Below are 27,331 nucleotides of genomic sequence, written 5' to 3'. Positions count from 1 at the left end.
CGTATCTTTGGGGATTTGGGAGCCATATTTTATTGATAAAAACTCATCACCAGAACACTTTAAAATAATGTTTATTTTCCAGGCCACAGATATTGTATTTCATTTCTATCAGTAATCAGATTTATTAAAGACAGCATTATATTACCATATCCCTTTTCAGTCTACTATTTTTATTTCTACACAAAGAGCTATTTATCTATTAAAAGGACATTCAAATATCATTTAGAGTTTAAAACAAAAGCACAAATGTGATTTTATCAGCCAAACAATTGCAATTGCTAAAGCAAGTCTCAGTATTGAGAACAGTTGCCATCAATTATATAAATGTATCATTAGGTAAGTATTCAAAACTTAACCTCTAATGGCAGATCAGACATATAAATATGTCATTTTATTTTTCATTTTTTGTTACTAAGCAAAGATTTAATTAACAGCATTTTTACATTAAAGAAAACTAATTACATTATGATTTTAACTAAGCAAGATAAACAAAGATATAGTTTTTTTAATTTCTGAGGCTTTGGTTTTGAAAATTGTATATGATGACTTAGTGTAACTGTTGAGTTAGCTTTTTGGGCAAGAGAATACTCATTCACATAGTTAAGTTAGACCTGATGTGTTTGAGGCATTCTTTTCATATAGATTTCTAAATACTTCTTTTTAAAGAAATAAGGCTCATAGGTCCTTTACTCACTTGGAAACAGATTTTCACATGGGGCACATGTTTATTAGTAATTATTTAATTACATAATATACATATGAATGTATTCAATGTAGTTACTCTCAATATTGTATATGGAAATAATACATCTCTTTTTCTGCTTAAAGCATTAGGGATAAGATGCATATGTATATACACGCCTACCATAAACACACACACACACACACACACACACACACACACACACACACCCATCAAATAGTCTGGTTTTTATGAACCCATCTAAATCTGTTTGTAGAGTAGGAAGAGTTGGCATTATCAGACATTGCTCCCTAGTTTTCTGATGACCTCTAGGAGGTCTGTGGGGAAAGAGAAACAAATTTTCCAGCTGCCACACACTTTGCTCATTCACTCATTCTTTCTTTTTAAACAACTATTTGATATTTGTGGCAGGCAGAGAAAGTATAGCTAATGTGAATCTGTTATAGAGCACTGGACCACATGTGCCCCATCCTCATTAGAAGTTTCTTAAAAATTTTTTGTTGTTGTTGACATTTTGCACCCAGAATGTATTTTCCCTTGGTTAGTATTTCACAGGGAACACCAACTAGGTATCATTTGAATGACATCTACCACTGCTTCCTGAGAATCAAGGAGAGAAATGGACAGCATGTGTTATTCCAAGAAGGATGTTTATTTGCGGAAAAAGTACTTACAATGATGAGCAAATTAACATTATATACATTATTATCTCAGAACTATGAAAGTTAGAATGGCAGGACAATTTAGATTTTCTTTATGAAAAATTTTCTGCTATAATATTTAAGTACAGCTACCATGGTTGAGTCTGTACTGAACATATACAGACTTTTTTTCCTTATCATTATTTCCTAAACAATACGGTATAACAAGTATTTACAAAGCTACCATGGTAGCTGTAATTATATATATATATATATATTTAAGTTTTGTATTTTAATAGAGATGGGGTTTCACTGCGTTGGCTAGGCTGGCCTTGAACTCCTGACCTCAAGTGATCCTCCCACCTCAGCCTCCCAAAGTGCTGGGATTACAGGCATGTGGTTTGTTGAATGCTCAAATGTGGAACCCAGGGAAATGGAGGGCTGACTGTACTTTGATAATATTTCAACATACAAGCTGAAAAGTTTCATTACATTGTCAGCATTCAGCTAAAGAAGACTCTCTGAAGTGTGAAGATTTTAATTAATTCAGTACACTCTTCAACATGTTATGTATATAACCATCCCATCACAACGTGGGGCAGATAATATTTCATTTGGAGGGGATGTTATATTACAAATAGTCCTTGCATTCTAAACTTCCAACATACATAAAAACAAACACTCTTATTTGCTGTCATGGGAGTCTATAGTGCCTCTAAGAGTAATTATTTTGGGAAAAATGAATGAAAGGTTTTAGATCAGTGATTCTGTAAATGCAGTCTAATTAGATTCATCTAAGGAGTTTGTATAAAATGCATATTCCTAGGGTCCAGATCCATGGCATTTTAAATTTTTTTGGATGATGGAGCCCAAAAATCTGTATTTTGACAACTCCTCTCTCTTTCCCGTGTTTAAGTTGCCCTTTGAGAACTACTCCTAGAGTATACGCAGACAAATCTAAAAAGAGTACAGTCACTTAAGGTACTGAAATAAGGGGAACATACTGCCAATTTCAGAAAGTCCACACTGGTCTAACTTCAAACTTTTAATTTAAGGGAAATGTACTTTTTCATCTTGTTTTGTCTTAGAGTCAAATTGCCAGTTCTACAGTTTTGCTCAGGAAAACAATCTTGTGTCTAGAAAAGAGAAAATACCTTCTACCTTAACCTTATGTCTTTCCCAATCATAGGGTTCCCAGGTCCTGGGATCAGAAACTCCAGCTATTACTGCCAGTACATCAAAGGGCAAATCAATGCATGGAATGACCTGAGGACTAGCCTCCTTCCCATTCCCTACCTCTCCTGTGGGAAAATGTGCTCCAATTTCAACAACTAAAATACATCTAAATTTTTGGAACTTTATGAGTTTTGGCCTGCCCATATTTAGGTATTAATGAAAAAGATTATATTTTTATATCTTCTTCAATAGCTATATTTATTTTTTAAAGACCTAACAGAATTTCATAGTAAAATGGATTCCTCTAAAAATGCTGTTACTACTCTAAAAAGAATGAGATTTACAAAAATCCTTAGAGGTGTATCTGTTTAGTAACAAGCTTTGTTATTTCATATGTTTGATATGCATAATTTGGAGCAATTAAGAATGTAACATGTTGCTTAAATTGAATAAACTCTCTTGGTCCTAAAGCTGCCTTTGGATTTGGTGGATTAATAAAATGCATATTTCAGGAATATTGAAATGTAAATTATTTCATAATATATATGCTTTAAAGAAGATATGGTAAAGATTCATCAATTGAGCTTTGAGTTGGATTGACCTCAGGAGAATCTAAAGTTCTGTGAGGATTTAAAGTTAAGTGCAATGTCTTTAATCTGGAGGGAACAGAAAAAAACCAACTCCTGAAGACCAGGTCTGCCCAAAATGATGTTTACATACTACAGTTTTTTTGTTTGCTTGTTTACTTTCACCATAGGCCATAAACTAGTCAAGATCATAAGATGATCTTAAGATTACTCATTTGATTAGTTTAACAACAATATCATTTGGTTCTGTTACTCTGTTCTTGATTTACTCTCCCAATTAAAGAGCATTTTTATTCAGAGGCCACCTAACAGGTTGCAAAGAGGTTAGTTCTCCTGATAGTCTTTTGGAAAAGACATTCTGCTGCTCCATAGAGACAACTAGCAGAAGGGCTGGAACTGAGTATTTGATGAAACACTCCAAGTTGGAAACAATTTCCTCTTGTAAAACTTCTGTTTCATTATTGAAAGTTTATAAAAAGACAAATTGGAAAAATTGCTTTAATACGATGACTTTTGTAATCAGTTATTTGACAAAATAGGTTTTTATTTTGAAAACAACCACTATAAGATTACCCTGAATTAGTCCTTTTCAATTTTTAACGTTATTTTTGTATGGAAGACATGAAGCGTTACATTTGTTGTCTTTCTTTCCTTCTGTATTTTCATATAAGTGCGAATTAGTTTTTTGCAGAAAATATTGTAGTAACCAAAATAGAATTGTGCTATTTTGTTTGTTTTGTTAAATTATTTCTCTGTAGAAAAATGAAGTGTTGACGACATTTTTTCATTGCTCTTTTTCTTTCTACTCTGTCAGATCAGTATGCATTCTGTCGATATATGATTGACATGTTTGTCCATGGGGATTTAAAACCAGGTATTCCAAGCAATTCTTGTACTTGTCTGTTTTAATAGTCTTTGTTTCTAAGATTGTGGGCTTTTTATGTACCTAACTGTATTTTCATTTTTTAAAAATTGCATAATGCATGTGTAGATCTAGAATAAAACCAATAAAAAGCAGTAATAACTGGCATTAAGGTCTTAATTTTACTTTCAGTCACTGCATGGCCTATTGCAAATGAAGTCAGCTGAAATGTAAAATATGTGCTAATATCTCTCTATATAAAGAATGCTAAAACCTTTAGTAATGTCTTGAAGTGAAGCAGTGAATCATCTTATTTTATTCTTGGTAAACTTAGAAGAAAAGACCCATGACAATGAAAATATCTTTCTTTTCTTAGTAGTGAACACAATTCATATTAAAATCATCACATTTCAAATATTTGTGCTTTGTTTTCCAAAACTTTAAAATTTTTTCCCTTATACATGAACTTGGTTTACCACTCCAAAGAACTATTGATGGAGATAGATAATCTCGGAATTAATATTCAAAACAATAGGGAAGGATTTTGAGTTAAAGGAATATATCTACCTTGTCTTGTATCTTTAATTGTTGCCCAGAGTATAAAAAGGTATTTTTTACTAACATCTGAACTAAGCATGAGTAACTTGATTGCTTGTACTATGCCTTTTGCAGATTTAAAAACTGACAAAACTATGTTCATGTTTGGGAAAATGTTTCCAAGAAGACAGTATTGTTAAGGAAAGAGCTCATTTATATTAAAATACATGAAGCTAATTGCTTAAAGCCAGCTATATTTTTATTTTCTTAACTATTTTTGTGAAAGCCTTTCAAACATATATAATTATAAGTTATGCGTATGTTGTCAAAGAGACATCTCATTTCTAAAACAAATAGGTAACACATCTAGGCTCTAGAAAACTAGACAATGAGAACCTTTGCACTCCAGAAAATGTTGTTGATCCCAGTAATTTATTCTAGTTAAATAATTTCCTCCTCCTCCTCTTTTCCTTCTTCTACATTTTCAGTAAGAAATTTAAATGAGGGGGAAAATCGCTAAATATTATAACTTAATAGGTGAAACTAATTACTATCGATGTTTGTGTATAGTAACATAGCATAATTGGAAATAAACCTTCAGGAAGGTAGTGTGATATGGTGGAAAGACAAGGCTTTGTACAGAAATACGGTGATAATTCTTAACTCCATCCTTTTCTAGTATTAGGTCTTGAGCAAATAATTGAACTCTACCTCATTTTTAGTGTTCTTACATTTAAAATGAAGATCATGTCACAACCTTGCATTGTTGACAAACCATCTAGTGACTACAAACAAAATGTTATAACTTTAATTTGTTCATTTCACCACTGCCTGCCTGGTGAATTGCCTACATGAAGAGAACCTCTCAATACTTACAAGTTTCAGTCTATATATATATCAAAAATTCAATGTTAGGGCTGGTTGTGTTGGCTTATACCTGTCATCCCAGCACTTTAGGAAGCTGAGGCAGGAGGATCACTTCAGCCCAGGAGTTTGAGACCATCCTGGGCAACATATAGAGACCACATCTCCACAGATTTCTTTTTTTCTTTTTTCTTTTTTTTTTTTTTTTTTTGAGACAGAGACTCACTCTTGTCACTTAGACTGGAGTGCAATGGTGTGATCTCGGCTCACTGCAATCTCCGCCTCCTGGGTTCAAGCGATTCTCCCGCCTCAGCCTCCTGAGTAGCTGGGATTACAGGCCCCTGCCACCATACTCGGCTAAGTTTTGTATTTTTAGTAGAGATGGGGTTTCACCATGTTAGCCAGGCTGGTCTCAAACTCCTGACCTCAGGTTATCTGCCCGACTCGGCCTCCCAAATTGCTGAGATTACAGGCGTGAGCCACTGCAACTGGCCAAAAAAATTATAAAAATTATCTGGGCATGGTGGTGTGCACCCATTGTCCCAGCTACTTGGTAGGGTGAGGTGGGAGGATGGCTTCGGCCCAGGAGGTTGGGGCTGCAGGGGTGTGTGAGCTATGATGGCACCGTCACATTCCATTCTGGACTACAGGGCGAGACCTTGTCTCAAAATAAATAAATAATTAAAAAGTTCAATTAGGCTGGGCCCGGTGGCTCACGCCTATAATGCAAGCACTTTGGGAGGCTGAGGCGGGCGGATCACCTGAGGTCAGGAGTTTGAGACCAGCCTGGCCAACATGGTAAAACCCTGTCTCTACTAAAAATACAAAAATTAGCCAGATGTAGCGGTGGGTTCCTGTAATCCCAGCCACTCGGGAGCCTGAGGCAGGAGAATTGCTTGAACCTGGGAGGCAGAAGTTGCAGTGAGCCGAGATCTCGCCACTGTACTCCAGCCTGGGCCACAGAGCAAGACTCCGTCTCAAAAAAACAAAAAGTTCAATTTTAGGTCAAAGTTGTGCTGACCATTTTGTTCACCTGTGTTGGTTCAAGAAATTCATACTCTACACATAATTTTTATGAAGTCAGCTAGGTGTTTACTTACATATGAGATGAGATGAATCTATGTTGCTGATGAGCATGAATTAATAAATGACTAATATGCATTATTTTCTTCATATTCCATTAGTTTTAAAATTTCATTACCTGAGGAAAATAATCTGTTTTCTGTCCCACTGAAATCATTCATAGTAGTTATTTATTGATCATAAAATATAATTCCTAAGAAAGTCTCAGGACACAGAGAACCATGCACTAAGAAATTCAGTGAGGGATGCTAGTAGTTTAATAGTCACAATACCAATCATTTCTTTCTGAAAATCTAACAACAGAGTAAGGTTAGAAGAAATAATAAAATCATCTATGCATGAATTAAAGATGATTTTGTTAACAACCACACAGAGACAGCCCTTGTAAAGGCATATGCAAACATACTCTAAAAAGTCCTAAGTTGAGATCTACAACACTATCGAGTATTCCAGCCCCCGAAGATAATTCCCAGTTCTATAGGATTAGATTTCTTGATACCATTAATTGACTTACTAATTGAATTCTTAATTTATTTCATCTACCTACATTCATTATTTTGAAGAAATGAAAGAAATACTTGAAAAGTATTTCTTGTCCAGAAGTTGAAAAGGAAGAAGGGAGAGAAGGGAAGCCTATGTAGTATGCCTGTTGTTTCATTTAATAAACTATATGACGTTATGTAAATGTACCTAAACAAAATTCAGGAATATTATCTTCGTCAGTGTGGCAATACAAAACATGGAGTGAAAAAGCACTAAATATGACTTGGCATTTTCAAAAATAAGGAATGAGAAACACAGATTTAATCTGGGCATATTAATTTAGAGAAAATATAAGTGGTGAGACATTGACTCTGACTGACAATTAAAGAATAAGACAATTCTTGCCAAGTTGATTGCTCTGCATGTATCCACTATTTATAAAACATTTGTGCTTCCATCTGTTTCTGTTTGGGATTAGTGGAACACCTGTTATTGTTTAGCTAGAGTTCATTATTAATTATTGGTAATGAGTTTTTAAAACTATAATTTGATTTTCCCTCCGGGATTCAGTTTTTCCTTTGTAGAATACTGTCACACCCTCAAAAGTAACCCAAATTGCAGTTCTAATTTGAAAACCCTTGCTGATGAAATGTGCTGACACTATGACATAAGTCCCAAGTTTTGCCTTTTATCCCATCAAATAAAATGCTTCTAAGATATTCTTAAAATTTTTAGCTAAGATTTTGTCTATTTAAATCTAGGAAGTGAATGCATGCTATCAACACTGGTCCTATGGGCAACTGGCATAGACCTGTATCTACATTTTGTAATTTTAGGTATATTATGAACACCGAAGATCTCCCCTCTCCAGAAATACTTTCTCCATTTAATGACCTAACATCTTCGTATTGAGATTCTTTGGTTGTGCAGATGGTCAGCGTTATATAGGATGTGTTTTAATAACTCATAACCTGCTTTAGGGAAGACAGAGAGAGGAGGGTTGGGGAGAGATTGAGACAGAAAGAAAGAGATTGATTCTGTCTTATGGTAGCTGTCTTGAAACTGATTAACCTCCACTTTTTTTCCTAGGGCTTAAAGTAGTCTACTTGTCACTTACTCATAAGAGAACTATTAAAACTGGTCAAGACAGACATTATTTGCAACATCAAAACACAATTTATGGGTTTTTTTCTTTTTCTTTTTTTGGAAATTGATAGTACAGATGGTCAAGGAATATTCCTCCAGATTTATTTATCTTTATCAACCTTCCAGTAATTCCAATTTCCTTTTCAATTTTGTGTGGCTTAGCACATTTTTCTTAAGTGACAGCTATACTGATAATTTTATTCATTTAGGTAGACTATTTTTAAGAAAACACATCAGGATCTTGCTTGGCATTTTCATATTCCTTCTTCACCAACTTCTATCTGGGCTTAATAAATTGCATGGGTTTCTGGGCAGAGTCACCCAAGTTAAAGAGACAAATTTCTGTAAGGAAGAAATCACATGGTTCACAGACCTCTTTATATTCACTATAGATAAAGAAACCAATTTAAACGTCCAGTACAGGACCAGGGCTAGTGTGCTTGTGCTTAGTAATTTTAATAATTTTTTTTTTAGCTTTCATTTCTGTAACTATTATGATTAAAGTTTAATACAAGTTAAAGTTTATCCCTTAGAAGTTATTCCACTATTAAAATTTCAGCTACTGTCTGACTTTTACTTAAGCCAAGAATTATGTCACGGTAATTTATTCCGCTTTTTGTGTCATTTATTTTCTTTAAATTGAGGGTACTCACCTATCAAAATCTTCTCGGATTGTAATAAGGCATTCTTTGGCAGCCTGTATTCCAATTCAATGGGTTTTAAGTCCATAGCTAGAAAGAGCCTTAAGGAATAAGTTAGTATTCTCATTTTATTAAGATCCTTTTCTTGAACTTCAGTCGTGCTTAACTATATTTTTGGTTAAATCTCGCTGAGAAGAGGTCAAATGTAATTGCATTATAGTCACTGTTATTTAATGGTTTAATCTAATGTATTTCAGAGCTCACTGCTTGTATTAGACAAGACTAGGTACAATTTAGCTTTGCTTTAGACTTCTGAAAAAAATCCTGCTCCAAGGTAGGCATAGTTCCATAAAAGCATATTCACTCTAATTCCAATCATTTAATTATTTTCACACAACAAAAGTTTCGGGAATTTTTTTTTTTTTTTTTTTTTGAGACAGAGTCTCGCTCTGTCGCCCAGGCTGGAGTGCAGCGGCGCAATCTCGGCTCACTGCAAGCTCCGCCTCCCGGGTTCACGCCATTCTCCTGCCTCAGCCTCTCCGAGTAGCTGGGACTACAGGCGCCCGCCATCACGCCTGGCTAATTTTTTGTATTTTTAGTAGAGATGGGGTTTCACCGTGGTCTCGATCTCCTGACCTCGTGATCCGCCCGCCTCGGCCTCCCAAAGTGCTGGGATTACAAGCGTGAGCCACCGTGCCCGGCCAGTTTCGGGAATTTTAATGTTTATTCAGTAAGTAGTTGTTGAATCCTCTCAGCAAGCTGGTGGTCCAGAAAAGAGGTAAGCTAAGACATAAATAATTGTATGAAAAAGGATAACTTGATAAGTATACAATGAAGACATAGAAAATATACACTTTAATCTCAGTATACCAGGAATGAGTAATTTTCTCTATCAACCACTTGGAGTTTTAATTACTAAAAAAATTTATTTAGTTTTTCCAATAGTTTACAGGACTAGGAATAAAGGGAGAGTGAAAGTTTTGATAAGAATTTAAATATAGTAAAACAAAATGTTTCTATCTTATATTCCCTGTTTTCAAAGATGTGTATACTTCAAATGGGAAATATCTTCAGAAAGAAACAAACAGCTCATCAGCTATTATCTATGAGCCTTCAGTGCATTCATCTTGCAGATACCAATTTCAAATTTTGAATACATCTTTAATAGGTTCTATTATATATTATTACTTATGGTTTTTCTAGAACGTGCATCATCAAAATGTAGTACTTTAATTTTTGTAATCTTTGATGGTCCATAATTTTGTTGAAAAGAAAATGTCATCTTCATTTCATAATAAAACATTTCCTCCCTTCCTTCCTTCCTTCCTTCCTTCCTTCCTTCCTTCCTTCCTTCCTTCCTTCCTTCTTTTCTTTCGTTCTTTCTTTCTTTTTTTTTTTTTTTTTGAGATATAGTCTCACTCTGTCGCCAGGCTGGAGTGCAGTAGTGCCATCTCGGCTCACTGCAACCTCCGCCTCCTGGGTTCAAGCAACTCTCCTGCCTCAGCCTTGTGAGTAGCTGGGACTACAGGTGCATGCCGCCATGCCCAGCTAATTTTTTTTATTTTTAGTAGAGACGGGATTTCACCATGTTGGCCAGGATGGCCTTGATCTCTTGACCTCGTGATCCACCCACCTTAGCCTCTCAAAGTGCTGGGATTACAGGTGTGAGCCACTGTGCCCGGCCAAGTTTTCATTTTTGTATTTACAAACATAGGTTACAATAATACATTCAATTGTTTTTAAATTCACATTGTCCATTTCTTTTGGATGCCTGCCTTTCTCTTTCTTTAGCATTTGTGCACTTAGAAACCACAGATTTTGGCACATGAATTTTATAAAGAAAGAGTACTGTGACATGCTCTTTTAGCAAAATGAAATGGCTCAGGTTCTTGTCACAAAATATAACAGGATAAAGTCCTTCCTGTTAAAGGGCTAACTAGATGAGAATACAGTAGTGTCCTCTTATCCATGATTTTGCTATTTGCAGTTTCAGTAACCCACAGTCAACCACAGTCTGAAAATATCAAATGGAAAATTCCTGAAATAAACAACTCACAAGTTTTAAACTGGACACCATTCTGAGTAGCATGTCATGTTATCACACTCTATTCCACCAAGTATGTGAATCATCCCTTTGTCCAGTGTATCCACGCTCTCTAAGCTACTTGTCTGTGAGACACTTATTAGCTATCTCAGTTTTCAGATCAAGAAAACACAGTATACATAGAATTCAGCATTATTCATTGTATCAGGTGTCCACTGGATATCTTGGAATACATTTTTTATGGATAAGAGGGAACTACTATAGTATATTTCCTTTTTTCTCTTTGAAATGCGTTGTTCACTCGATTCTATAGTTTAAGAAAATTCACTGTCTTATGAAGACTCATAGTCTGAGATTTCACTTGTATAATCAATTTCAATTTTACCCTAATCATTAGAGTCTAGCTTACTGCTCTCTGTCTTTGCATTCATCTTCTGATTCATTTAATAATTTTGAAATATCTTCCTCTGTCACTTTCTTCTATTTGCAGTTATGGATGGAAAAAATAATTCTGAATTATAAACTGTGTTCAGTGAAACAAAGTAGGCTATAAAAGTGGTGTCTCAAAAAAAAAAAAGGTGTCTTCAGGCTTCTTTTATAGCCTCTTGAATGATGACATAATACTTCAGTCAATACTATAAACAATCATAGTGATGATGGGGTAATAATGATATATTTTACAGTTGCATCATCTTTCTAGGCAATTTCATCATTATTCTGCTTCCTTATTGTTTTAGTTTTAAGCATTGTTAGGAACAATTGATGAGTAATGATGAAACAGTTCCTATGTTGATGAAATAGAAAATGCTTAATATAAGAAAAAACACATCACGAAATTTCCATAAAGTGCCTTAAATGTTTAAAATTGTCCAATGCTGTCACATGGTAATTACAAGATATAATGAGTTTTATTCTGTTTAAGAAATAGGTAAATTTCCTTTTGTTTCTTGGAAGACCTATAAGAAAACAAATAAGTCAAGAAATATTAATTTTTATAAACAGAACTGCTTAACAAAAGAAACTAAAAAAACTCTGATTGGCTCCAGTCGACCCTGATAGTGTAATGAGAACCAATGGGAAAAATATAAACTCGGTGGTCACACAAGCCAAGATTTAAATCCTTCACTAATGTTTTTTGGTTTTTTGAATCTCAGTTTATTTATAAGATTTATTACTTAAGATTGTTTAAATGATTAAATGATATATGTACATGTTCTCCCAAATCCCTTTTTTGCTTTCTCTTTTATTATGATATTTATTGCAAAAGAAAATAGTACTCGTAGTGTGAAAGACCAAAGAAGATGGTATGGAAGACATGAAAATTGAAATAGACCTTGAGATATTGGTAGGATATGTCTATGTGAAATTAAGAATAAAAATATACAAGGCTGAGGTGATAATATCAAAGCACAGAATCACAAAATGTTAAGTGCTTTCTGTGAGTGCCAGTTGCTAAATATTTACTCTCCACCAGGCTATGGAAATCTTATATAATCCTAATACAACCTTAGAAGGAGTATATTATCATTCATGTTTTATAGATGAAAGAATTGAGACACAAAGAGCTTAAGTGGTTTGTCCAGGTGGCACAGAGTAGCAGACAGGAGATTCAAATCCAAGACTGCCGAATTCCACAGTCTTCAGTATTATCTTTATACCGAATCTATCTGTTTCCCAGACATAGACAGGAAATTGCAAACAAGGTCACTTTGGTTAGTACTCAGGGAATCTAGAAAAAAAAAAAAAAACAAGATTGGAAATGTTATACAAGATGGTTTGGAGAGAAGGAAATTAAAAAGATCAACCAGGAAAAGTCCAACGAAAGGAAATAAAGCCTGATCGTAGAATATGGGATGGAGAAAATTAAGATAATTTTAGAGCTATCACAGACGTAGAGTCATGAGATTTATAGATATCAGAAGATAGGAAAGTAAAAGATTATTTAGAAGCTGTTGGTCTGTAAAAAATAAAAGGATACCTTAAGTAGGGAGTATAGGAAGAGAGTGGGGTCAATGCTCACTGGACTGGACAGGGCTGGGAGAAGTGGGAGACTTTGAACTCACCACATACTCTTCAAGCCACAGATGGTATCTAGTTGCAAAAGGGAAGTATGTGAAGATTCTAGTCCAAATATCATTTGTTTAGCATCTGCCAAATACCAAGGGTCATTACCATTTTTTGCATACTTATCTCATTAATTCTCACAGCAAACTGTGACATCTATATAGTGCAATGATAATTCACAACACTTCTAACTGAAGTAAGCAGCTAGATAATCAAGTGTGGAGTTTTGGAGAAAGGTCAGAGGTGGAGAAGGGGTCATTAGGAGAGTGAGAAAAATAAGTCAGGGTACAAATATTAAATATCTTCTGCATGCTCAGCAGTCCCAGGCTTGGCATAGTAGAGGATATAAGAATACTAAAAGATGATCCCTGACTGGAGCAAGTGAAATGAGTAATTATTTAAAAGAGAAAAAATAAATAATAGAATAAGTTTAGACTTAGGCATTAGATTGTATAATAATAAATCTAAATGTTTTAAGATTCAGAGGAGAAACATCTGTGATTCCTGCTGTCAAAAAAGATGGAGTGGATCTAGAACTTGAAAGATGGATAATATTAGACTAAGTGCTGAGGAATATATTGAGGTTGCTTTGTTTGTATGTGAACGAAAGAAAATGAATGCGAACATTACAGAGCATGTGAAATTGATGTGTTTATAAGACAATGAGGATATCAGACTGAAAAGAGGATACATTAAAATTGGCAAATGTCAGACAATAATAAGTGGTATATATTTTGATGACAGATTATAGAACACTTGGTCAATCAGAAAGAGGTGATATTTGGCATAAAGGGAAGTCTTTGAAGGATTTTAAGCAGAACAATGAAGGAAAGCAGCATTTCATGAAGCATGATGGGTAGTAGTCTGTTTATGGGATCGGAAATGAGAAAAAAATTGTAGAATATGGCCAAAACTGGTGTGTCTAAAGCATAGGTTTGAAGGAAGGAAGGGTAAACTTTAGGAAGCCATTATTCATGGGTGGTGATGAGCACTACGTGTCACCTAAGAAATTAATGTTGCAACTCAAAATTCTACAAAGTATCTTGACAATTTAATTTCACATATGTGGTGGATACTTAAACGAGATCTAAACATAAAGGAGGACCAACAGTGACATGTGCATGACTATCCACTAAAAATATAATGCAGTAAGGAAGCTGCTAGAACTTGACCTGTTTATAACCTGAAATGGAGCAATATATCTTCTTTTCCTCCTTTGGCTGAGTCCTATTGTTTTGTATTTCTGGTCAAAGTGCATTTACAGCAAATGGCTCTCTGAGTGTTGGCTCTTCTTTACTACTTGAGCACATATATAATGACTATTACAAGTAGAATTTTGATAACTAGAGAAAAATATTTTTTCAGAACAACATCAACAAATAACATACCAGACTCATTTTGCCCATAGTAGCCATCCGATGTCTCCTAGCCTTTGTTCTACTATCTACTGTATAACATGGGTAATAATATTACATAATGTGTAATGTTATGAGGATCATATGGACAAATTCTGTAGTCCCTGTAGAATTTAGACAAATGTAGTTTGTCTTCTGAATTCTAGGAACAGTACTAGTAAGTTCCTAGCAGATGTAGATATAGCAGTAAACAAAATATGTATGGTACCTGCCCTCATGAAGGCAAGGTACAATTTATGTAGAACTTATTGCTAGCCATCAAGCATACATAAGCATCTAGAAAAAAATTATTACTATTAAAGTAGAGGAATGATTAATATGATTAATGCCTATAGTTGTAGATCTGCTTATATTTTTGATAAGGTTATATAATTGGCCCTATTAAATATGATAAAAATAAAATGCTCTATTTGGTTTATACAAACTTGAAATGTGATTCTGTGAGACAGAACATTATTCCAAGTGCTTCAGGTAATGTTTACAACATTAACTCTTTTAGTTGAAGGATCAATGGGAATACAATAAAAGTGTCTTATTACAATTGAATTAAAATTATCAGCTAAATGGCAACTTCTATAGTATAATGAATTTATTGAATAAGACTGCAAAAGTAGATTGGCATCTTTACACAGAGGAAATATTCTAGATCTCCAAATTGAGAGAAAATACCCGATAGGCCTATCATCAATCTTACTATTCAACAGTGGTTAAAAAAAAAAAAAAGTTACACCAAGAGAACCCAAAACCCAAGATGTTCTAAGACGTTTAGATATACAACATTTTTCTAAGAGTAAAATCTTTCAGAAAATATGTTTGGGTCTATTTCATTTATTGTAATTTAATTCATCTTATGCCTCTGTTGGAACTGCACTTGTATGCCCTTTAAATTTAATAATGGAAGATTTTGACTATTTATCAGACTCACTACAGTCTGAATGGAGCCTCTTCTCAGTTTACTATGTATGAAAGCCCAGGTCTTTGCATTCCTCAGTTACCTGATAACAAAACCACTAGTGATACAACATTCACAGAATGAACTGCACAAAGATTTCAGGAGCAAATAAAAGAGAAAATGGTTGAAGCCATGGAATAAGTAGGACAGAAAAGAATTAAATAAAGTAACTAGTGTCATAAAAGTAATTAATTATATAAAAAAAATTCAAATGAACATGGGCAAGTTACTTTACTTTCTGAGCCTCTTTCCTCATCTATAAAATGAGATAAGTTTATAGGGTTAATGTAAATTTTAAACGATCATATATATACACATAAAATACTCTTGACTATAATAACCATAATAAGCATTATTTAAGTGTTTGGTGGGGATGGTGGTTCCCATTTACAGCAGAAGTGTGATTTTCTACCCATTGCTTATAGCTTTCTGATTTAATTTTCATGTAGCATTATTATTCTCTCCCTAGAACGTCTTTTTCTGCTGCTTATATATACCTTCAATAAATATTTATCTTTAAATCTCCACTGCCTCATACCTTGCCAGAAACCTGATATGTTTGTTGAATTAAGTTCAGGGTGTAGCATATTTATTTCAATGAAAAAAAAATTTGATGATCATCCCAGAGCAGCCCTTTTTATTCATCTGTAGAAATAATCTTGTTATTTTAAAAGATGACAGGTTTCTAAACATTGCAAATAGACCTGTGTAAAGATTTCTTAAAGGAGTTATTGGTTGTATCTCTAGAGACAGAAGCTCAGAATTAACAAAGACAGGTTTGCTGCGTGCATGAGTAGACTACAGGCAGCATACAGAATTAGGCTACAATGAGAGAAGAAATGAGAGTGAGCCTAGGCTTAATTATGGAAGCACACAGTTCCTGGACTTGCCATACCCTCATGAGGGTTGCTTTCTGATTATATGAAGTCTATGGAAGCTATTCAGGATAAATGTATCAGATTGTCGTATTTGTCGAAATCAATCCATTAAACATTCTAGTCACTATAACTGGAATGCACACAGAAATAGATCCATGTACTTCTGAGTGGAGGTTTCCTCTGAAGCTGTTACCACTCTCTCAGTCAGTTTCATTGTGATAAAATGCTTCAGGTTTTTGAGAAGGCTAGTGAATAAGACTACCTTGCCCTTAATACAGTGTTCATATTACTTTACATCCTCTGTGTCCAGAAAAGAAAACAAAGTGAAGGCTTAAGCTTTTTCATTTTTCTTGCAATTTTAGAATTTTGTCTCCTAGTCTTGTGAAAGAGGAGGCAGGTTCGATAGGTATATCTTTGCTTTGAGAGAACTTTCCTTAAAGTGGCTTTTTTAGTCTAGCCTTGTCACTATTAATGGCATGGACTTGCTGTCAGACAAGAATAAATTCCTTCTCAGGTAACCCACTGGGACTATTAAAAGCATGCTCTAAAATAGTGATGAAAAGGAAGAAATAATACAGAGTAATTTGAATTGCTGCATGAGAAACAAGGAAAATTAAGGTTTAATCAAAGAATTATTGAAATAATTATGTGTTATTTATTAATGCACCATGTATTTTAATAATCATATCTGTTAGTTTATATGCACAAGTGAAGATTGAAAAAGAACTCTAGAAAATTACATGAATATATTCTTCCAATGCTGTTCTAAGGTTCATTTGTGTGGCCTAGTGGTTAAAAAATAGAGAATAGGACTCTTTCTAACCATTTCCATAAATGCATAGTTCTTATCCCTTTTCTTAAGCAGGACTTATTTTTAAATATGGAAATAATAAATATGCCCATACCTATTTTGATGTAAATAATTGGCTATTTTCAGAGAGAGCTATTTGATAAACAAGTATCTCTTTTCTATAGTTTTTTTTTTTTCTGTAGAGGATGCTTTTGTGTTTGCAAAAGATGAAGACAAAAATGAATTTTGCAATATTAACATTAACGTTACTGACTGTGGCATTGATGATTATACTGATTGTACTGATTATAGACTATTCAACCCGTTGCTCAATAGTTTTTAGTCAATTCTATGACTTTTATTGTAGCTTAGTATATTTCCTATTTTGGTTTCTAAAGTATCATACATTAAGACATAATAATACTGTTATTCTTGCATAGCACTAATAATTGTTCCACAATTGAAAGACAGTATATTTTCCTATTTACATCCTCATCAACATCTGAGTTGCTATGCTCAAAGTTGTTCTATTAATCTGTCTCTCAGCAGTTATTGAATCTCTAGTATGTACTTAATGCTAGCAGTCATAACAAGAGTTTCAAACCAGAAGGAGATAACAATCCAGTCAGAGATTATGAATAAAACAATGAATAATATAAAGCAGCTGTGGGAGAAAAATAGAAGAAGGTGCTAATTAAGCACTAAATCATGTGATGCAGATTATATTCTCTATAAAATTCCAAAGAGAGGGCCACAGTGGTTTAGAACAGGCTTTATCAAGGCATGTTTTATCAATGCTTATCTTCAGCTTTATTGTGGTTGTTATTATTAATTGCTTGCAATGAGTTTAGTATTGTTTCCTATTTATTTGGCCATTTTTTTCATCCCAAATAGGGGAGGAAGCGGTAATAAAATTAGATGTAGTTTTAAAAAATTAATAATACTGGCCGGGTGCAGTGGCTCACGTCTGTAATCTCAGCACCTTGGGAAGACAAGGCGGGTGGATCACAAGGTCAGGAGATCGAGACCATCCTGGCTAAGACGGTGAAACCCCGTCTCTACTAAAAATACAAAAAATTAGCTGGGCGTGGTGGCACACACCTGCAGTCCCAGCTACTAGGGAGGCTGAGGCAGGAGAATGGCGTGAACCTGGGAGGCGGAGCTTGTAGTGAGCCGAGATCACGCCACTTCACTCCAGTCTGGGCGACAGGGCGAGACTCGGTCTCATATAATAATAATAATAATAATAATAATAATAAATGAGAAATCAATCCAGAGTAAAAACTGAACAAAACATTGCACCATATAGATGTGATCTATACCACTGTGTTCTCTTCCAAATTAGACCATTCATACTTGTGTCTGTCCTTAGTTATTCACACGTGATTATTGATATTCTGTTTTACAAATGCCCACTGCCCTATTTGATTCTGTATTTCTGCTTTGTGATTAACATGCTGCTTTCCTGAGGAAAAAAGTGTCACCTATAAACCAATTTCTATTGTAACCATCCACAGTGTTTGGGTAATGAGCTCTTGTTTAGTAGAGAAGACTTGTTTGCACAATTCCAATTCCAATTTCTTATAGGAAGTGAGTGAAAATAGATATGAAAAAAGTACAATATTGTCATATTGAAACTCCCTGTTAGAAACAAATTGATGATTTAATATTCGCTTATATATTGGTTGCATTAAGATGTAAACCTTTTCCATTTTCTATAATTCATGACAATGTTTACATTAATAATGATTTTCTCCCAGAGGAATATTATTTTTATATGATTATAAATAGCCTCTTGGCAGACACTGGAGAAGTAGTGTGTACTGCTTTAAATGACGACATAGTATCAATTATACACAATATAAAGCAGGAAGAGAGATTGGATGACTTCCAAATGTGTCATTCAAGTGAGAATATATTTGTGAATTTAATTGTTGTGTTAAGCCTATCAAATAACAATTATTAACATGCTTCCATTTTATCCTCTATCTACTAAATATTTCAGTTTATGTTACATGCCTGTAGTTGAAAATGTGTCAAGTTTTATTATCTTTATTAAAGCACCCTGTAGAAAATTTTCTGCTAAAGTAAAACCTCAAGTTCTTTTTTCTCCTTCTGAGGTAAACTCCAAAACCAGAAGATTTCTTTTTAATTGGCTGTATAGCTCTGCTTTACGCTTTTCATGTCTCTTTGAATTTCTTGTGAACATAGAATATTTGAATGTGTAGGAGCCAAAAAATAGAAAAAAACGAAAGACATTTTCCCACAGGTGGAAACAAAGGGGAAGGGAGGTATTACAGTTGCAACATTCCTTCCTTTTGCCAAATACCGAGTAGTAGGGAAATAGTTTAGCAGGGTGATTAAAAAGTGCCTAATTGATTTTATTTCCTAGGAATTAGATCTCTATATAACAGAGAAGCAACACTTTTTCACATGCCATGTGATAGCTTTAAAAATTATCCCCTTGCATTTAAGGATAATGAGAAAGGAAATTTACAAACAGCCTGGCCAAGAATGCTAAGTGTAATTGGAGGAAAACTCAGGTAGTTCTCAAGATACTATTTTGCATCTACTCTTTAAGGATTTTTGAAGTTTTGGAGATTGTTTGTCATAGATGATCATGATGACAACATGAGGACGATAAAAGTAGATGTAACACGTGTGGTACTGAGTGCTAATGGTATGCCAGGTACTGTGCTAAATTCTAGGTATGGATCATCTTATGTATTTCTCACAAAGCCCTGTGAGGTGGGTTATAACCTCTTCAACGCAGAAATTAGGAAATTGAACCGGGGAAATTATATAATTTTCTCAAATGGCTATCTATTTTCTCCAGGACTTACGGAGAATTACAAACATGTTTTCAAAAACAGAGGGTCCCTGCCACTTAGGTTTTTTTTTTTTTCCTTTTTCTTCACTCTGTTTCCTAAGTACTATAATTTAAGACAAATGTATAATCACGTTTTCCCTATAATTTAAATATGACATACACACCTAAACCTTGTCAATATAATTGATGAAGAAAGCAGATAATTGGCTAATAACTTTTAGCTGCCTTTGTTGGGTTGGTGAGTGAAAGGAATCTGGCATAGAAACCACAAGCAGAGTTGTCTGTGATCTCATACTTGACAGCACAAATGGTTTATCACCAAAATTGTTGAGAAAGTCTTGGATATGGTTTACTTTTAAATTTCGTGAGTATCCATTAAGCTGACTGTAAGGCCTGATAAAATATCATCCAGTTCCATGATTAGATTTTTAAGTGTAAATTGTATTCTTAATGGTTAGAGTGACAGCAAATTGAGATGAAAGAGAACACAGTAAATTTATCTCTGGAGTTGTTGGTGGGTCTTAAGGTTGTTTAAAATAAAAACAACAGATTCTAGGAGTCTGGGAATTGATTTAGCAATCAACTATGCCAGCTGCTCTCTGTCAATAACCTTTTTAGTAGAATCCTAAAGTCAAACAACCAGCAAAGATAGGAGACAGGAGGCATTATTTATTTTCTATGTTTAGGTAGTTTACAAAAATGTCAAGCCTCCTATCTCTTGAGAAGCAAATTTGTTACTCTATTTATAAATTATTTTAATACATTTTGTAAATGTAATGATTTTACCTCTAGGAACCACTTTTCCTCTTACTTCTTCACCTTTCTGGTTGCCACTCACATTCCCAAAAATCAATAATTAAATGTGACTCGATTTTCAGTCTTTTAGTGAGTCACTAATACATGTTGGGTCTCTGGAAAGTAATACTAAATATAAAACCTAAACTATTACATTTTAACTTGAGAGGCTATGACATATTCAATGTACCCATATTCAGGAATATGCATTGTGAAAACTTGGTTGGTAAACAACAGCCTTATGAGAACTGATATATCTTGTGTATTCATAGCAGGGATCGATTAAATTAAATGAATAAAGTTATTATTTATTTATTAGTGAGTCAGTATGTTAACATGCGAGAGGGGAGGGGCATGCCGAGGGATATAAAGGAAGCCTGAGATTTTAGCTTGAAGTTTTACTTAAAGTTTTGTGTTTTTTCTTGAAAGTCATTCTTTTTTTTTTTTTTTTTGGAAATGGAGTGTCACTCTGTTGCGAAAGTCATTCATTTTTAATGATATTTTAATGATATTTAATTATGGACCTAAACAATTTATACATAAATCTAATATTTTAAATATTTGCCGTGAAGAAAAATGGATTTCTAATGAAATGAATTATATTTATTATATAGCCACTCCTACCATTCAACACCTCAGAGAATAGGCATTTCTATTTTGATAAAAAATGTTAAATATTTTTGACATTGAAAAAAGATATCCAGAAACTTGAGTTCATTATAACTTTGAATATTGTGTTATCATAACTGATGGTTGAAAACATGTGTTCTTTGTATTTTAAGTTATCCTCAAATAAAACAAAGGTTAAAATGCCCATCAATAATATCTTCCTACTGTAATATGGAATATTACATTTAAATTGTTTTCTTTATTATTCTAAAATTATATAAATTAGAATTCTAAAACATTATATGGCAATATAATATCTATCTGTAATTAATTGAAATTGTTTTGCACTTTTCTAAAATGTTATCTTATGTTTTGTTCATTCCCTGTCCCCTATGCTCTTTTGAAAATGCCTGCAAATGCAAGCTCAAACACAGGATACTGTTGTATAAGAGCACTGCACTGGGACTCCACATACTTGGGTCCTACTTGTAAGTCAGTTGGATGAATTTGGCAAGTCATCCATCTTGTTTGGGTTTCAATGTTCTCAGTGAACTCTAAGGGATCGGCTGGCACTAAAACACTCTTCAAGTTTCATATGTGAGTGCAGAATTCATTAGGCTGAAAGATACCACAATAGATAATTGACATAGTCTTTCCACTTGCGGGGAGTTATAGATATTCAGAATATATTACAAGTGCTATATGTTAGTAGAGCTGTTTAAATAATGAAGCTATCTTTCTTAATCTTGAAGCTTTAGTTCACCTTTTCCCACTAATCATGGAAAAATGTATAACTTTCTTTGGAAGATTAGTGTTCTACTCATAAACTAGTAAACTTCCCCCAGAAAGAAAATAAATACTTTGGTCTAGAACTATAAATGATTGGGGAAAAAAACCACAAATGTATAAGTTAAAGTTTCATTATATATCTTTGGTGCTATTTCACATTTTACCAAGTGCTCTAAAAATACTATAATTCACTCTGTTCACATTAAAACACTCCAGAAGCAGTAAAACAGTGACATTTAGCAATATACATTTGTTTACTCACTCATTTAAGCAATAATTTTCACTTTTAATAATGCTGTTTCCTTTACTAAATATGTATTGCCTAATATAGTCCATATTTTGGCTTTAAGTTGTTTATTGTCTACCGAGGATTTAAAAAAAAAAACAAACTTGTAAATAAACAAATGTATTGAAAACCACAGAAGCAGAGGATAAAGTATACACTGGGTCCTCTGAGAGCATAAAGTGTTTTCAGGGGAATGGGTAGAGGGGAGTCCAAGAAGGGCTAAAAGAGCTAAGCTTTGAGGATTGACTGAAAATAGCCAAGTTCTATGCAGTTTTGTCACTGAAAATTTGAAATCCCATGTATTGAACATTTCACTGGATGATTCTGTGGCAAGTTAGGACATTGCATGCTGGGTACATTAAATAGATTTGTTATTTTTAATTGAGACTTTAATCCATCCACTTTGCCTCATTAATCTCTTTCCCTATCAGCTTTGGTCTTTGTACTAAAATAAAAACACAATTCATATTTACCTATTTACCTATATGTTCTGTCTTCACCATCTCCCCTTTTCCTTACCTATATGCAAATATGATTTTCTGTGGAGTTGAAAGAAATATTGTTCAGATAACTAAAAGAAATTATTTTTAAAAAATGAAGACTTAGTAATTCTGAAAGTTTAAAAAATATCCCAGTTGATACTCTATCTAGAACTGCAGAAATTGGTCAGCTAATATGGAGATTGGTCTTTAAGTACTGGGCCTCTTCTATGGGATATATCAAGTCCATTCAATGTCTAAGGTTAAACAGAAAATGACCATGTAAAAAATGTATGATTTTTCTTTACCTTAGGAAGTGAATACCTATAGATTTGTCAATGGTTATGAGTCATTTATGGTAACAGGTAAAATAATTGGCATTTATCTTGACTGTCCAAATAGTTGATTAAATAGGAAAATAAAATGGAGTTAAAAAATTTAATCTTATATTAGGTTTGTTCTCAATGCATGACCTTTGTTAGACTATTTATCCTTCCAGAGACTATTTTTTGTGTATCTTAAAAATTAGGGTGTTAGAATGGCTGATTTCAAAAGTCTTTTACATTCTTAAACTCTATGATTCTATGCATCTATTTTTGTTATACCCCAAACATCAGGTATTCTGTCATAGACAGGGTATAAGGATAAATGGAGCAATGATATGATCTGAATTTATCATATTTCCTTTCTTTAGTTGGCCATTCCATGGAAAATTATTTCCACTTCATAAATTGGAGATGAGAAAGAAAAAAACACTAATATTACCTTTATCATTTTTAATCAAAAGAATGCATGAAATATGTATTTGGCTGCTATTCTTGCTTTCCATCAAAGTGAATACGCAAATATGTAATAACACATGGAAATATATTAGGGAAGCTTTTAATCAGGAAGCAAAGAAACCGTTCCAGTAGAAACATTTTGGCCTGGAGGATGTCCTTTGATCTAAGAAGTTTAAGCTGTTGGTGTTTTAAACACCTTAGAGTAGGGTCACATAGCCAATTTATGTTAAATAATTCATTTGCTTAAAACTTTCCTAAAATTGTGAAAAAAAAACCCTTGAGAGTTAATTAACAATAAGATGTATTATTGGGATAACCAAATAAGTCATCTCTGGCTTCTTCACTGGTGATCTTCTATACAAGTACTCCAGCAAAGTGAAAACTATATAATACAAGAGGCAATAAAGACTAAGCAAATGAGTTAATAAGTTGCTGGGTGACTGGAAAATTTTCTGCCCTTATTATGTCACTGTACTTGTTTGTTCCCAGATACTCAAGTCAAATTATAAAAGTCATCATCCTTGATGTATTTTTCTCACTTGCCACATCAAATTCATTAAGTCTTATTAGGTCTACTTTAAAACGTACTGTGAATTTATCCACTTCTCTACAACTTCTAATTTTCATTGACCATACATTTAAGATCACTACCCATTACTCCGAAAGGCATTCCTTATAACATTTCCCTGATAAATTTTTATAGGGTACTCAATTCCTTTTTACTTATTTAGTTGCTATTTTTTTTGTCTCTGCCCTCTCCATGAATTAGGGGATTTTTTTCTATATTGTTCACTGCTGTAACTCCATGTCCTAGAAAAGGGTCTGGTACTGAGTAGGCACTCAATAAGTATTTCTTGCATGAATGAATGAGTTTACACTGCTCTATGTAGTTCAAGCCAGCTTGGGTTATTTCAATAGTCTCCAGTTGATCTCCGGATAAAGCTCATATCCTTTTCTTTACAACATTATTTTTGTTCACACAGCAGCCAATGATCTTTTAAAATCCTATCATGCTAAAGCCCTTCAAAGGCTTACCATTGCCCTTAGGACAAATCCAAAGTCACATGAGCAGCCTAAAATGTTCTACGTGTGTTCATGTGATTTGCACAAAACTCCATATAGTTTAGTAGGGTCCTGCTCTTCCTTTACTACCAGTTTAGCATAGTCTCTCCAGTCATTCTCTGCCTCACCACTCTATGCTTGCCATTCATTTATGAAATCTGAAATATTGTCTTGCTTTTGTATCTCCCATCTCCTTCCATCACTAATGTAAGCTCCATGATACGGCCGTATCTTCACCATTGTCCCTCAGTAATTTCATTTGTACTATTATCTCCACAAACACTCACAACATCCCAGCGAACACAGATGTTATTATTCTTATTTTACCTTGAAACCAAAGACCTAAGTTAGGTGATAATTGCCCATTTCCTGTCTGTCCCCTCACAAGACTAAGTCTCTTCAAGGCACTTTTACATATCTTGTCCATCATATACATTATTGTATCCTCAGAGGAAGTCCTATATATGTTGTATGTTAATGACTCAAGAAATACATACTAATAAAAGAAGAGAAAAAAGAAAACAATACACACTAAAAGATTTAATAAATAAAAGAATAAGGGTATGGACTAGACACCTGAAATCCCAGTCCCTAGACCTGTGCAACATACCATATCCAGAACAAAAGGCTTAGCATCATAAATTTTAAAAGTGCCTCTCTAATATTAAAGATGAACCTTTGTTGTTAAGTCTTTGCCACTAACTGAAAGAACAAATTATTAGTTGTAGAAAATTGAGAGACTGAAAAACTACTGAGCTCATACTGTTCTGGAACAGAACAAGGCAGAAGTTGTAGTGCTGAGAACGTTTTTGTTCTCTTTCTTTCTTCCTTCCTTATTTTCTCATCGAATCTCTGTCTCTCTATGCATCTGCCTTCTCTGTCTGTGTTTTCCATTCTCTGCCTTTCTCTCTTGTTCTCTGGCTCTGGCTCTGGCTCACTGGCTCTGTCTTTGTTTTTCCATCCAGGCCTCTTTCACACTGCTGTATCTTTCTTTGTATAGGACTTTATGGTTGCCCTTGGGGTTGAGAAGCCCCTGGAAGGAAGAAAAGAAATGCAAAGCACAGTGGTGACATTTAGCAATACACAAATGAAAGGTATAAGGATGTCTTTTTGAAGTAAAAACATCCTGTGCCTGCCAACCTCATACAAACTCCTGAACTTCTTCAGATTATTCCCAGTTGGAGAGGTCTTTGTTTAATAGGCAAATTTGAACATCTCTGATTATTATATGAGTGTCAATTCAATTATTTTTAATAGATGGGGTTGGGAAAGGGAGGAGTGGTTAGCACCCCGTATCTCTAGGGTCTCCTCTTTCCATCTCTAAGTGGTCCAAAAGTACAAGGCAGAAGCAAGTGATAGTAAGGAAGCATGAAGGTCAAGGTGTCCCTATTAACACACAACCTTAGCACAATCACATGTCTCAGCCTAAAATATAAAACCATCTTTTCACTTAATTTTTGTATTTGTTAAATTCCAAACTTTCAAAATATTCCACATCTTACAAAAGTGGTCTAGGAAACTTATACCAATACATAAGTAATATTATTGCTTTAATAAACTTGACTATCATTTCCTTATTAAACTCACATCTTCTCACTTTACTTTTAGTCATAGATTTACAAATGCCTTCTATGAATCTGAAAGAACAAATTGACACAGGAATTTGTAATGATTTCATATACTGTGTGTTTTTAATGTAAATAAATTTTAACTCAATGGTTACTTGGAGGTCCTCATACCTTTCCAGTCCCAGGATTTATTGCCATTCATTGTTTGCAGGATTGAGGTCCTTCCAAAATGTTCAGAGTTCTCTGGATGTAACTCTCTGTACTTCCAGGAAAATCCAATGAGGGTCTATGACATAAAATCTCTATTAGGTGTTAGAGAAAAAAAAAAGCCTTAACATTTGTTACAAGATAGAGGGAGTAGGCTTCAGTTGTTCAGAAATGGTTTTCAATCAGGGAATCTCATTCATAAAGAAACTAGATAGATTAAACTTTAGTGTAGTGAATTGCTTTTTTCCATCATGCAATCAGAATTCAGCTCACAGCCTCCTACCTTGACAAGATTTTGAGTAATCTCATTCATCATTTCTAGCAAAGTAAACATCAGTAACTTAGATCATTAGAATGAATGCACACTGTACACTAGCCCCAAAAGAATTTGACTAAATCAAAAACAACCAAATTGACTTGTATGGAAAAGAACTCAGAACAATAAAATATTAGCAATTTGCCAACCTACCATTCAGGTATTATGGAAATAAGCCAGCCCAAATCACTCAAGGAACAGAAATGAAGCCAACTTACTGTGTTTGAATGTCAGAGGGATTTTCAGGTAATAGCTTGTAAAATGAAGGGCACCTTTAGAGTTCGAATGTAAATTTCAATAGCCTAAATCTTTCCTTCACAGAGTAACAATCTTCAGGAATTCCAAAACAATATATTCCTAATAAAATTATAAGCCTCTTTTCTGCAAATGAATTCTGCTATTTCTGTCATGTTCAATTTTCTTTGTTTTTGTTTTCTTCAAAAGTCAGCTTCAAATCTTCTTGTGAAATTAGATGGGATTTAAATTGTAAATACATTATCGGGAAAAGAATTAATATTTTGAGTATCTGCCATGCACTGGGTGCTTCATCACTTAATCTCTATAACACCCCTACAACTATCCACATTTTATAAACACCTTAACTGAAGCTTGGAGATGTTATGAGATTTTGAAATGTACACAGCTTCTAAGTGACAGATCTGAAGGTATCACTTAACACCCATGTGACTCCTAAGCATGCAGTCTTTATACTAAACAACTCTGATTTTGTTGTAGAGCTGTA

The 27,331-nt window shown here is 34.0% G+C and overlaps 1 protein-coding gene and 1 long non-coding RNA gene across 4 annotated transcripts in view; one reads left to right on the top strand and one right to left on the bottom strand.

Annotated features, from left to right (window-relative positions):
- The window catches only part of TRDN (triadin), a 401,037-nt gene that overhangs the window by 135,461 nt on the left and 238,245 nt on the right, over nucleotides 1-27,331 (top strand). For 2 of the 3 annotated variants that reach the window (XM_012506168.2, XM_003255652.4), the window contains exon 9: nucleotides 3,922-3,981. The exons of the other annotated variant lie outside the window; for it this stretch is intronic. In XM_012506168.2, coding sequence (XP_012361622.2) covers nucleotides 3,922-3,981 — 60 coding nt within the window. The remainder of the gene's footprint in view (nucleotides 1-3,921; nucleotides 3,982-27,331) is intronic. 3 annotated transcript variants of the gene reach the window in all.
- The window catches only part of LOC105739609, a 30,952-nt gene continuing 27,039 nt past the window's right edge, over nucleotides 23,419-27,331 (bottom strand). The window contains exons 2-3 of the long non-coding RNA XR_001115563.2: nucleotides 26,238-26,352; nucleotides 23,419-25,531 (exon numbers count right to left, since the gene is read on the bottom strand). This is a non-coding gene — a long non-coding RNA (uncharacterized LOC105739609). The remainder of the gene's footprint in view (nucleotides 25,532-26,237; nucleotides 26,353-27,331) is intronic.

The sequence above is a fragment of the Nomascus leucogenys genome, chromosome 3, assembly GCF_006542625.1.
Source record: "Nomascus leucogenys isolate Asia chromosome 3, Asia_NLE_v1, whole genome shotgun sequence".
Lineage (NCBI taxonomy): Eukaryota > Metazoa > Chordata > Mammalia > Primates > Hylobatidae > Nomascus > Nomascus leucogenys.
The sequence above is the reverse complement of the archived record's forward strand: the minus strand, read 5'-3'. Positions and strand labels throughout refer to the sequence as shown.